This window comes from Panthera onca, chromosome B4, assembly GCF_046562875.1.
Source record: "Panthera onca isolate mPanOnc1 chromosome B4, mPanOnc1 haplotype 2, whole genome shotgun sequence".
Classification (NCBI taxonomy): Eukaryota; Metazoa; Chordata; class Mammalia; order Carnivora; family Felidae; genus Panthera; species Panthera onca.
In genome coordinates, this window is record NC_138345.1 from 43,738,966 (window position 1) to 43,752,266 (window position 13,301).

A 13,301-nucleotide genomic window follows, 5' to 3' on the forward strand; every position below is an offset into this window, starting at 1 on the left:
TGTATCAGTTTAAAACCTACTTATGAATTATAGCATATGTATGAACTAAAATAGAACTATATATTCCTTGAAGATTTTGTGTATGAAGCTGTATTATGTTTTTAAAAATTTATACCTTGAAGTCATTCACTGGTTGGAGCACTGATCCACTTACTGGTTAGAGTCAGTATGCTTCTCTGGATTTGTTATATAAATTTGCCCAATTATGACAACCAAAATGTGTGCCTGTCTCAGCTCTCTGTGCAGAGCCATTCCTGTGTTCATTCCTGTAAGATTAAGAAGCTTATCTACAGACCCTAGCAGACATCCCCTCAGTTTTATTTAATCACGCTGGAGGCTTGAATACCTTCAGCATGGTTGGTCCATGCCTTCTGGACTTCTGGAAAGAGCCATTTTTGGCATCACGAAGACCTGATTCTAATCTTGGGTCCAGAATTTGCTAGTTGTTTTGGCTACTGGAAAGTTACAAGAACTCCCTTCATTGGCTTCCTTTTATAGGTCTTGTGGAAACACATACTTTCCTCATTTTGCTTGGAAGGCTATTACATGAGATGGCATAAAGTATACTGGACACAGAAAGGACATGGTAGACATTCAGTGAACTTGAACAACTTTTCTCCCCTTACATGCTCCCTTTCAACCTTGCACACACATATATTAAAGCACCTCACATTTTGCTTTGCAATTACTGTTTCTTTTTCTCCTCCAAGCCTGACTGAGGCAATTGAGTAGTTTAACAAAACCTACAAATAATCTAAGCTTTCATTTGCTCATTTGTTTAAGAAAAATTTAAGAAAATTTCTTCTGAGAATATTTCATCACTCATTGCGTTTGTAAATGTAAAAGGAAAGAAAATATAGACTAAAATAGTAAGATGTGCACAGATTTATAATGAAAACTAGAATGTTTTTTTTAATATATGAAATTTATTGTCAAATTGGTTTCCATACAACACCCAGTGCTCATCCCAAAAGGTGCCCTCCTCAATACCCATCACCCTCCCTCCCCTCCCTCCCACCCCCCATCAACCCTCTGAAAACTAGAATGTTGACCCTCTCCCTCTGCCCCTCAGGTTCCTATTTAAATATGATCTGGGACCTAGGGGCACCTGGGTGGCTCAGTGAGTTAAATGTCTGACTCTCAGTTTGAGCTCAGGTCACAATCTCATGGTTTCATGGGTTCAAGCCCCAAGGTGGGCTCTGTGTTGAGAGTTAAGAGTCTGCTTGGGATTCTCTCTCCCTCTCTCCTGCGCCTCCCCCCCACCCTTGCACTGTCTTTGAAAAATAAACTTTAAAAAATACATATGATCTGGGCTCTAAATCCCATAGATTTGTGAAAGATAGATTTCCATGATTTCTTCAAGTCACAAGGGCATCTTCCCTCACATTCTGCTCTCTAAATATTCATGTTTTGCTCACCACAACCCACATCCCAAAGCCCGATTCCTTCCGTGGTTTCAGCGACAGCAAATCCTTGCGATACAATTCTTCAGCTCGGTAATCTGAATAAAGATCTAGGAAACCGTGAAAAATTGTGCATGGCTCAGTATAAATTCATTTTCAGGGGATTTGGTCTTTGATGGTGATGCAAAGTCAGAAACCCTAATTAATCTCTGAACACCTCTCCCGTGGCCTTCTCTCCGAATTCTAAATGTGTTAACATACCACTGGAGGCTGAGTGGAACACCCAATGCTCACTCCATGCTTCATGTCTTATCTCTTGTAGGCAGATGTAGTTGAAGTTCAGAGGAGTAAAGGAATCTTTCACTGCCTTCTCTTTACCCTCCAATCTGTTCCCCTGAGGCGTGCTGTTGAATCAGTTATGAACACGACCACCATCGTACCCATAGGCTTAGACACAACAGCTTATGTGGCTTAGCAACGTCACGTAAAACCTCAGTGTAGTTTCTTGACTTCTTAAATTACCATTTAAATGAAGAGAAGTCATTGAAAACTTCACCAAGCATCTTAAAACATATGTCTGATAAGAAGAAAAACGTATATACATGAATGTACGATGAATAAAAAAGTTTGTCTTTCATTACTTTATTCGCTGTATTCTGGGGAACCCTTTGTCTAAGGACAACGGGGTTCTCTGCCACATATATATTTCATTGTGTTATCACAATTGGCACTGCTTATTCTCTTGTGAAGCATGAAGGCGCACATTCCACTTCCTTCAATATTGAACCTGGAACAAAATAAGGAGATTATTTACCGAACCTCATGAAAACTAACCGGGCACAGCCTAAAATAGGTAACTTTGCTGATTATGTTTCAAAATGTGCAATGTAGAGGTGCCTGGGTGGTTCAGTTGGTTAAGCGTCCAACCTCAGCTCAGGTCACGATCTCACAGTTCATGGGTTTGAGCCCCGTGTCGGGCTCTGTGCTGACAGCCCGGAGCCTGAAGCCTGCTTCCGATTCTGTGTCTCCCTTTCTCTCTGCCCCTCCCCTGCTTGCCCTCTGTATCTCTCTGTTTTCTCGAACAGATTTCCATTCTCAAAAATGAATAAACACTAAAAAAAAAAAGAAAGAAAGAAAGAAAGAAAAACAAAATCAAACCAAAATGTGCAATGCAAAAGGAATAGAGGGATGAAACGAGCTGCTTCTCTCTATTTCCACCTCCAAACTTCTCCCCAGGATGGGAGGGTGGGAAGAAACGAACACCAGGCAACTTTACTGCAATAACAACAAAGAATCCTGGAACTTTATGCTGTATTATAATGTAGTAAACATGGAAAATCACTTTGTGAAGGGTTAGATTCTTCTTTTTATACACTGAAATAAGAATAAGTAAATAAATATATTCAGCCTTTTAAAGATCACATACAGGGAGAGTGTGACTGATATTTGAATCCCCCTGCACACATTTAAAACACTGATATATCTTAAGGCCGAAATAAGTGTTCCCTGATCCATTTTTTGAAGCCATGACCATAGTAATAGTGAAATAAGTATTCTTCACTTGATGGACTATGACAGAGGTAAATAATCATAAATAAAATATCTAGAAAGGGTTTTCTAAGTTCTTATCTTAGGTCACATAAAACACACGAAATTGAAAACTCAGAGTGAGAAAAAAGAAAAAGAGAATGTTGTTAGGATAAATACCTGGGTATATGGCAACTGAAATGCTTTTAGCCCTTCATTTTTGAGGAACTTTGTAAGACTGGTGTAAACCCTAATTTCTTTTTTTTTTTTTTAATTTTTTTTAACGTTTATTCATTTTTGAGAGACAGAGCAGGGAAGGGGCAGAGAGAGGGAGACACAGAATCCGAAACAGGCTCCAGGCTCTGAGCTGTCAGCAACAGAGCCCGACGCGGGGCTCGAACTCACGGACCGCGAGATCATGACCTGAGTTGAAGTCGGACGCTCAACCGACTGAGCCACCCAGGTGCCCCTACTCTCCTAATTTCTAGGTTGCCTTCAACATTCCATCCTGCTTATCTCCAAAACACAGGTATATTTCTGGGCCTTCACATACCCTAGTGCCAATTGTTACGGGCTTAATTCTGTACCTCTCCCAGTTCGTATGTTTATGACCTGACCCATAGTGGTTCAGAATGCAACCATATGAAGAGATAATGTGTTTAAAGATGTGATTAAGTTCAAATGAGGTCTTCAGGGTGAGCCCTCATCCAATGTTACTGGTGTCCTCATAGGAAGAGGCTTGGACCCAGATAGGCATGTGCACAGAGGGAAGACCATGCGAAGACACAGAAGGAGAAGACAGTCATCTACAGGCCAAGGGGAGAGGCCCCAGAAGAAATTGGCCCTCCTGACACCTTGGTCTGGTAGTTCTTGCCTCCAGAACTTGTTTATGCTGTCCAGTCTGTGGTATTTGTTACAGGAGCCTTAGCAAACGAATACACCATCTTTTTTTTTTTTTTTTAAGGTTTGTTCATTTTTCAGAGACAGAGTGTGGTGGGTGGGGAGGGGCAGAGAGAGAGAGGGAGACACAGAATCCGAATCAGCACAGAGCCCGACTCGGGGCTCAAACTCACGGACCATGAGATCATGACCTGAGTTGAAGTCAGACGCTCAACCGACTGAGCCACCCAGGCGTCCCTAATACACCATCTTTAACCAACTTCTATTTTTACTCCTTCCTCACCTTTTTTTTTTTAACGGGACTATATATAATATTAAACTGCCAATATTTTCTTGCCAGAAAATAAGTATTACATTTGAAAGTCAGAAAGTTGCATTTATATTCTACCTTTTCTTACATTTTTCAAAGTTGGCTATATTTTTATCCTCAAATCATTGTGTGGGTATTTTCACCCCAAATTGGATATAAATACAATGATAACAGGATAAGTTTCTCTATATTTAGAAAGTCCTGCTGTTTCCTTTATCATGTCATATGCCTCATATCATATCTAGCACAGTATGTCATAAAACTAGTACAGTACCTATTTAACTAGGTGCTAAATAAACTGTAGCTAGAAGTTTCCTCCATGGGGAACTCAATATTCTATTCCTTTCTCCTCTCTGAGTTGGAAAATGTCTTAAGTGTTTCAAAAGCAAAAATAGACTCAAGAGGTACAATCAGTTCTTCAGGCTAAGGAACATAGAGAAGTTCAAGAATTTTATTTATTTATTTATTTATTTATTTATTTATTTATAACGTTTATTTTTGAGACAGAGAGAGACAGAGCATGAACGGGAAGGGTCAGAGAGAGGGAGACACAGAATCCGAAACAGGTTCCAGGCCCTGAGCTGTCAGCACAGAGCCCGACGCGGGGGTTGAACTCACGGACCATGAGATCATGACCTGAGCCAAAGTCGGCCGCTTAACCGACTGAGCCACCCAGGCGCCCCGAGAAGTTCAAGAATTTTAAACAAAGGTCTATTATTTAAAAATAGAGTGTACATTGGGGCACCTGCATGGCTCAGTCGGTTAAGCGTCCGACTTCAGCTCAGGTCATGATCTCACAGTTCGTGGGTTCGAGCCCCACGTCGGGCTCTGTGCTGACAGCTCAGAGCCTGGAGCCTGCTTCGGATTCTGTGTCTCCCTCTCTCTCTGCCCCTCCCTGGCTCATACTCTGTCTCTCTCTGTCTCTCTCTCTCAAAAATAAATAAACATTAAAAAGATTTTTTTAAATAAAAAAAAAATAGAGCGTACATTTTCTCTTTCTCACTCATTCCCTTCCATTTCAGGCCACTAGTGTGTGTGGTAAGTGTAAGCTTGAGTATACTTTCTCAGACTCCCCTATCAATGACAGACCCCCAACAAACAAAGGCAAAACCCCAAGAGGAAATAGTCAAGGATCAAACTACTTTGATTTTTCTCTAGGCTAGGATAAAAACAATACTTGGGGTACATATGTCATATATATAGTCCACCTTACCTTATAGAAGTAGATGTTGATATTTAATGCCAAACCCCGACTAAAGACTGTATATTTGTTTGAATATGGCATCCATATATTGACAGTCTTTGGGGACATAACGTGGAGGCAACTATAGGGGTAGCTGATTATAGACTCAGAATCCTTACTATACTTAACACATTCAATAATAAATGCCATGAAGGCTTACCAATTGCTGAATGTATCTCCATTTACCCACATCCACGGTGTGCTTGCATTGAGTTTTTTCAGTCCAATCCAATAGGAAGAAGTTCCCAGATGGGGCATCAACATTTCCTTTTATGAAATACAGGGTGTTATAATGGATCTCTCCTAGTTTTCTCATTCTCATTACCTCTAATGCTATGGTCCTTCTCCGGGCCCATTATCCTCTTGCTAGGGTTATCCCAATTGCCTTGTAGCATGGCACTCTGCTTTTGTATTTGCCACTCATTAGCTCATCACAGCAAAGCAAATGATGCTTTCAAGTCAGATCAAGTCTCACTTGATCAAGTCAGATCATGTCTCACTTTTGTTCATAGTTCTGCAATATCTCCCTAATTTTACTTGGAGGAAGACCAAAGTATTTACAATAGCCTCCAAGACCCTAATCATCCACATTCCTCACTCACTCCCTCATGCTAGGCACATTGGCTGTTTTGTTTTGTTTTGTTTTTTCTGGTCCTTGAATATTCCAGGCATACACCTACCTTAAGGTCCATGCTCCAGATGTTTCTTCTTCTTGGGAAGCTTATCCCCCAGATATTCCTCTAACCAACTCTCTTAACTACTTTACAGTTTTGCTCAGTGCCATCATCTCAACGAAATAAGACTATCCTACTTGCAGCCTATCCACCTAGGACACTCATAATATTGCTTATGTATCTATCTATATATCTATATCTATATATCATATCATATCATATCATATTCATATATGTCATATCCATAAATCATGTATATGTATATAAAAATTTACTACCTTCTAAAATACTATGTAATTTAATATATTTAATTTATATTATATTATATATATATTTATATATTTAATATATTTAATATATTTTAACATATTTATTACGATTATGTTTTATTCCCTGTCGCTTCCTTTGGAATCTAAGCTCCATAAAGGCAAAAGTCTTTGTTTTGTTGACTGATCTATCACACCCTTGAAGTATACTTGTCATATAATAGCTAGTCAATAAATTAAATGAGATTTATATTGTGAAAGAGAAATCTAACCACTTCATTCTTGGAGTTGAATATGGCCAGAGATCCACGATAGGCTATGCAGTTTTCTTGACCCTCTATCCAAGTTTTTTCACGTTCAGATTGAAAGAAGCAATTATTATTGATTTGGTTCCAGTCTTGTGGACATATAGTTTCATCCTCAGAGCATGTACTGTCATTAAGTATCTTTGGCTTTTTAACTAAAATTAACACAATGGTAGAAAAAAAAATGAAGAAAGTATAGGACAAAGGAAGAGTCTCACATTTAGGGTAAAAGATATATTTTGGATTGAGAAAATGTATTTTACTTCCATATTCAATTCAAATGATTTAACTTCAAACCTCAGCTCAAAAAAAGAAAAGATCAAGAACATAGAATGAAAGAAATCGCCATTGAAGAATGAAGGTGTATGTATAATTTAAGATTAGCAATAATAGACAAATAAACATCCAGAAACTAATCTTTAGCCAGTTTCCTCCCATTTTTTATACTACTGGCATTTTCTCTATTCATCCATTTCTTTCCTATTCATCCACTTCCTTTCCACTGTAAATAAACCAATTGTAAATAAATCCATAACATCAGAGGGGTGGTTTCCTATTGCTGACTTAATTGAAACTTGACTGTCTTTCAAGAACAACATTCCCACAGGAGTTGGAGGTGTTCCTTTGTTCTTAAGCACAAAAGAATGCAGGGAAATAAAGATCAGGATTTTACGAGTTTTCTACCATCCACTTTTTACTTTCCAACTTACTGCAACTAGATAGATGAAGTTACTTGTTAAGGTACAGCCCTGAGAAACAGAAGGCTCACCAAAAGGACACCTCTTCACATCTGAAATATATGACGGGTTTATAGTCAGGCCTATGAATGAGAGAATCTTCAAATGGGAAAGAAAACAACAGTGTAGGACTATTCACATGAGCCCCGGTATAAAAACCAAGTGGAAAAATCAGGTCACCAAAATTATCTGAAAGTATCAAGCTCAAAATGATGTTAAAGTTTGGTGTTGAAATAAAAAGCTTGTACAAAACTCAAGTGTTCGGTTCAGAACCTGGGTTACCAGAAAACCAAGTTTTGTCGTTCATTCACTAATTCATTCATTCATTCAACAACTACCAGTTGAGTTTCTATCATGTGGCAGATATTTTTGTAGCTCTAGGAATACAACAGTGTACATGCAAAACAAAAAAAATCCTTGCTTGATGGGACTTGCATGTCTACTGAATTATATAGTTTGTCATAAAATATATCAGAGTGAAGGCGATTAGGATTATTGGTGGAAAGACTTGCAATTTTAACACAGTAGTCAGGATAGGATTCAACCAGAGGTTAATATTTACTAAAAGTTTGAACCAACTAAGCTAGTGAGGAATATGCACATTTAGGGGGAGATTTTCCCAAGCAAAGAAGAAAAAGAAAAAAAAAAAAAAACAGTACAAAGGACCAAGGTGAAGTGCCTGGCTTGTTAATAAAACGGTGAGGATGCTTGAAGGTGCCCGGATGGCTCAGTTGAGCGTCCAGCTTTGGCTCAGGTCACGATCTCACAGTTTGTGGGTTCCAGCCCCGCATCGGGCTCTGTGCTGATGTCTCAGAGCCTGGAGCCTGTTTTGGATTCTGTGTCTCCCTCTCTTTCTCTCTCTCTCTCTGCCCTCCCCAGCTAGCACTCTCTCTTTCTCAAAAACAAATAAACATTAAAAAGTTAAAAAATTTTAAAAAAGAGAGAGAGTGAGGATGCTGGTACAACTGAAGACGACTGAGTGAAGAGGCAAGTAAGTAGCAGGGAATGAGATCACAAAGGTAATTGGGTGACTGGACCCAACAGAGTCTGGAGGCCATCTGCAAGAATGTGGCATTACTCCAAGTGAATGAAAAACCAATGCAGCATTTTAAAGAGATCTGATTTGTTTTTTAAAAAATGTGTTTAAAATATATTGTAGAAGTGTACTGAGCAGTACGATGGCCACTAGCTACATATGGCTATCAATCATTTGAAATGTGGCCCGTCCAATTCCAAATGTCCCAGAAGCGTAAAATACACACGGAATATCAACAACAGACTACAACAATTTTTTAAATATCATGAATGATTAATCTATTGATATGTGGTGAGGTGATAATATACTGACCATACAGTTGTTAACCTGAATTTTTCAGGAGGCAATAATCAAGCAAAAGCATTGTTGTGGAATCAAAGAGTTGCAATTCAGGGTACACAGACTTGAGTACAATCCAAAATAGCATTCCACTTGGGAACAAAAGTCAGGGGTTCTTTAAGATGAGAGAGCAATGTTTTTTGCTTTGTTTTTTTTTTTAATATTTTATTTTATTTTATTTTTGGAGGAGAGAGAGAGACAGAGCATGAGCAGGGGAGGAGCAGAGAGAGGGAGACACAGTATCCGAAGCAGGCTCCAGGCTCCGAGCCGTCAGCACAGAGCCCGATGTGGTGCTCGAACCCACAAACTGCGAGATCGTGACCTGAGCTGAAGCCGGACGCTCAACCGACTGAGCCACCCAGGCGCCCCGAGAGCATATATTGCTTACGAAGAATTTTAATTGGTGCTGGTAGCTAAAAATTAATCTTGGCTAAGCACAGGTGGTTTGTCACTGAACAAAAGTCCATTACTGTAGCACATCGCAGGTGTTCTGGTGGAGTCCTTGGACTATTTGGGGTTTGGCCCAGTTCAGCTGTTCAGGAGGACGTGCATAAGGCCTACCTCCTTAATGACCTCCTGGATGCCTTTTAAAACACCTTGACATAAGTGACCCCATATTATTTCAGTTTTCACACTGGGTTAAATACAAAATACAATTAAACCAATTTTCATTTGTTTTTCACTTTCTTACTGGGGTTTCTAAAATATAAATGTTGTCTGTAGTCCCCATCACATTTTCAGTGGATAACTTTGCTTTAAGAGGGAAAGGGTGGGAGAGGGAAGAACATTTAGAAAAGAGGATGCTGGCAAGGTATGAGGTAGTAACAGTAGAAGTGGGGAAAAGGACTCAGATACTAGTTATATTTTGAAAGACCAGGAAGACTTTGCCGGTTATTTTGGAGGCTAGTGGATTGGAAAAAAGAGTCAAACATGGCTATAAGATTTTTGGTTTGACCCTTAAAAACTGAGAACAAACTGAGGGTTGATGGGGGGTGGGAGGGAGGGGAGGGTGGGTGACGGGTATTGAGGAGGGCATCTTTTGGGATGAGCACTGGGTGTTGCATGGAAACCAATTTGACAATAAATTTCATGTATTAAAAAAATAAAATAAAATAAAAATAAATAAATAAATAAATAAATAAATAATAAATAAATAAAAAATAAATAATAAAAAATTTTACTGGAAAAAAAAAGATTTTTGGTTTGAAAATTGGAAAGACCAAGTTGCTATTTCCTGAGGTAAGGAAGACCCAGATAGAAGAGGTTATGGGAGAGAGACAGACTAAGACTTCGACTTGGGTAATGTATTAGACAGTCAAGTTGGTGGATTGAAATATTTGAAATTCAGTGAAGAAACCCAGATTGGAGATGTGTATTTGGAGGCGATCAGAATTATATGACATTTAGAGTTGTAAGCATGGTTCAGATTGCCCAGGGTGCAAGGGTAGATACAGAGGGGACCTGCTCAGGGACTGAGCCCCAAGGCACCCCAAAGTTAAGAGGTCAGGGAGAGAAGAAAGAATAAACAAAGTAAAGCTGGAAGAAGCCAATAAATTAGGTAGAAAGCATACCATGCGGCAACACAGAAGTTGCCAATGAACTTGAAAGACAAATTCAGTAGACAGAAAAGGAAGTGGAACCTGACCAGAGTACGTTTAACAGAAAATGGGAAGACAGAATTTAGAAAAAAAATTGGCAAAAAATTCAAGGTGGTTGCTGTAACAGAAGAAAAAAAAGAAAGAAATTGGTAGCTAAAGAAGGAGTAAGGGCTAATGAATTTTATTTTCAAGGTAAGAGAGATATCACCATCATGTATTGCTGATGGAGACGTTTCAGTTGAGTGTGAAAAAACTATAATGTAGGAGAGAGGGGAATATTACCCGAGTAATATAACCGATTGGTGAGAGGCTATAGAATCTAGTGTGGGGCACAAATACTCCATCTACAGTACCTGGAATCTAGACAGAGTATATGGGTAGGGATAGAGGTAAAAAAGTAGATGTGGTCATGGGAGTCTTTGGGAGTTTTCTAGTAATTGTTATAATTGATGAGGTAAAACGAAAAGCAAAACATAGACTCGAGAGTGAAGATGAAGAAAAAGGCATGAAAGGTCTGGAGAGAAAAGAGAAAGTATAAAATAATCATGTATGGGAGAGAGTTAACGCAGTAGCGAAAACGTGATACGACTGTCAGTCTTCACTCCAATTTTTTGAACGCTTATCACAGTTATTCCTGGTGTGATTCTCTAACACTCGTGTTCTTTCTCTCATCGAAGGCACTCTCTCCTAAATACCTACTTGACCTTAAGTTTCAGTGCAAATACCCCTACCTTCATAAAGTCTTACCTACCAAGGGCAGATTCATAATCTCCTTTTCTTCCTCTTCACATTGAACATACTTGTATTTAACAATTATTTTACAGTTACTACCGGCATAGATACTTGTTTCTTCCATCAAGTATTAATTCCTTTTAGGCCAAAATCCACCGCCCCCCCCCCCCCCCCGCCTTTTCTTTTCTTTTCTTTTCTTTTCTTTCTTTCTTTCTTTCTTTCTTTCTTTCTTTCTTTCTTTCTTTTTTTCATCTTGGTAACATCATCACCTAGCACCGTGCCTGAAGTTCAATAGATATTAAGACAATGAACATTCTAGAAGGCAAAGCAGATGACTGGGTTTGAAAAACAATTAGATGCTCTGGCAAGGAGAATGCTTTCTGATTCCAATTGTTCAATGTCAGGGAAGAAGAACAGGCTAGTAGTCACTGGTACCAGACTGAATCAATGATAATACAATTAACATAGTTTTAGCAGAAATCGTTTACTTACATTTTCTAGGAAATTCTAACATTACCCACAGAAGTAAAGCGATGCCTCCACATATACTTGATATGACTAGCATTTTCTTTGTTACTATACCTAAGGAAGATGCATATCATTGTTTATCTTCTAAAGAAAAATAAACAACAAGCAAACAAACAGAAAACTCGCGTGAGATTTGTCTTTTTCTCTACCTGCTCTAGGTGCTTTACAACCCGGCCATTGGAAAATGGGAGAATGAGAAAGGGTACTAAGAGCTGGACCTTTTCAGCAGCAAAAGTCTCAGCAGTGCTTGGCTTCCACTTTTTGGCGCCATTTCTGACCATTATTTTATTGACTCAGTGCTCTTGCCCCGGTTCCAGAATAGAAAACCAAACTTCATCCTGGGACTTTTTAATGAATTTCTGCCTCTTCTAAGAAGGAAAAAATCGGGTGCAGAGGGGTGGATCCACCGTTTCTTTGAATCCTTTGTTTTATTAATGATGCCTGCTTTTATTTCAGGGCCAGGTTATGGACAGTTAAAGAAAAACTGCTCGGACTGCAAGCTGGGATCCAGAAGGGATGGTAGGCTAATCATGGGAGGGCTCAGTTCCTGTACCCAAGGTCAAGCTCCGTGGAGCCCCTTACCTGGCCTCGTGACCTTCTGCTCCATGGCCTGCATCCCATCAGTATCATCGCTATGCTCAGCCCTACTGCCCTCCATCTCGGAGACTCACTCACGGACAAGGCTCTTCTGTTTTGAGGCTGGGGAAGTAACGGCCTGCGGGCAGGCGTCAACCGCTACCTTTACCCCAGGGGCCAGGGCTCAACAGCCTGGGATTGGCTGGACCACAGAGACAACTCTGAGAACTCAGTCTCTGATTGGCTCCTTCCCCACCTGCTAACCCCCCAGCTGGGCAGGGGAGGGCGATTCCCCTCATTTTGGACGGCTTTATATAGTCACCCTAAAATCTCAAATCTGAGACAATTTTACAACATGTGGACCGACAGCCTGAAACCTAGCCACAAGGTGGTTTTGCTATCCCTCCTACTTTTTTCAAATACTGCCCCCCCCACCCCCATTCTTTTCAGTTTTTGAGTTCTAGCTCCCCCTATGGACTGCTTAGGAACAATTGGATAAATTTTAGTGCTTGAATGAAAATTAGTTTCATGTATAGGCAGTCTTCCCTTTCCACAGTGGAATGGGATGATAAAAAATGACACACAGGCAAAAACCAAGCCATATTACTCTAATAATCAAAGGGGGAAATTATGATTGTTCCTCAATTAAAAAAATTTTTTTTGAAATATTGAAAACTCTGTTACTCTCCCTCAAAAACATACAGGGAATAAAAAAACCAATAAAGCTATTTTTTTTACAACACTGTATTTAAAACATCAGATATACTGAGGGGCGCCTGGGTGGTTCAGTTAGTTAAGCATCCGACTTTGGCTCAGGTCATGATCTTGTGGTTCGTGGGTTCTAGTCTGGTGTCAGGCTCTGTGCTGACAGCTCGGAGCCTGGACCCTGCTTCAGAGTCTGTGTCTCCCCCTCTCTCTGCCCCTCCCTCGCTCAAACGCTGTCTCTCTCTGCTCTCAAAAATAAATAAACATTAAAAAAAATTTTAAGGGGCGCCTGCGTGGCTCAGTCAGTTGAGCATCCGACATCAGCTCAGGTCATGCACGATCTCACAGCTCTGTGAGTTTGAACCCCACATCTGGCTCTGTGCTGACGGCTGGGAGCCTGGAGCCTGCTTCGGATTCTGTGC

The 13,301-nt window shown here is 39.9% G+C and overlaps 1 protein-coding gene across 2 annotated transcripts; it reads right to left on the reverse strand.

Annotated features, from left to right (window-relative positions):
- Window positions 1-2,029: 2,029 nt before the first annotated feature.
- On the reverse strand, window positions 2,030-12,365 carry LOC132694738 (early activation antigen CD69-like). Of its 2 annotated transcripts, XM_060658418.3 has the most exons (5): window positions 12,181-12,363; window positions 11,563-11,652; window positions 6,596-6,783; window positions 5,544-5,650; window positions 2,030-2,190 (listed from the first exon to the last, which is right to left on the reverse strand). In XM_060658418.3, the coding sequence occupies exons 1-5, from the start codon at window positions 12,254-12,256 to the stop codon at window positions 2,076-2,078; spliced, it is 576 nt and encodes a 191-aa protein (XP_060514401.1). In that variant the 5' UTR covers window positions 12,257-12,363; the 3' UTR covers window positions 2,030-2,075. The 2 variants fall into 2 exon arrangements, with proteins under 2 accessions (XP_060514401.1, XP_060514402.1); XM_060658419.3 differs by lacking the exon at window positions 11,563-11,652 and having other exon boundaries at window positions 12,181-12,365.
- Between the last annotated feature and the right edge of the window lie 936 nt (window positions 12,366-13,301).

Excerpts from the sequence above, each read along its gene's own strand:
- LOC132694738 (XM_060658418.3), bottom strand. The coding sequence starts at position 12,256 with ATGGAGGGCAGTAGGGCTGAGCATAGCGATGATACTGATGGGATGCAG. Across the intron at positions 11,653-12,180 it reads GCAGAAGGTCACGAGGCCAG|GTATAGTAACAAAGAAAATG; the intron begins GTAAGGGGCTCC and ends CATCTTCCTTAG. Across the intron at positions 2,191-5,543 it reads GGAGATACATTCAGCAATTG|GTTCAATATTGAAGGAAGTG; the intron begins GTAAGCCTTCAT and ends ATTTTGTTCCAG.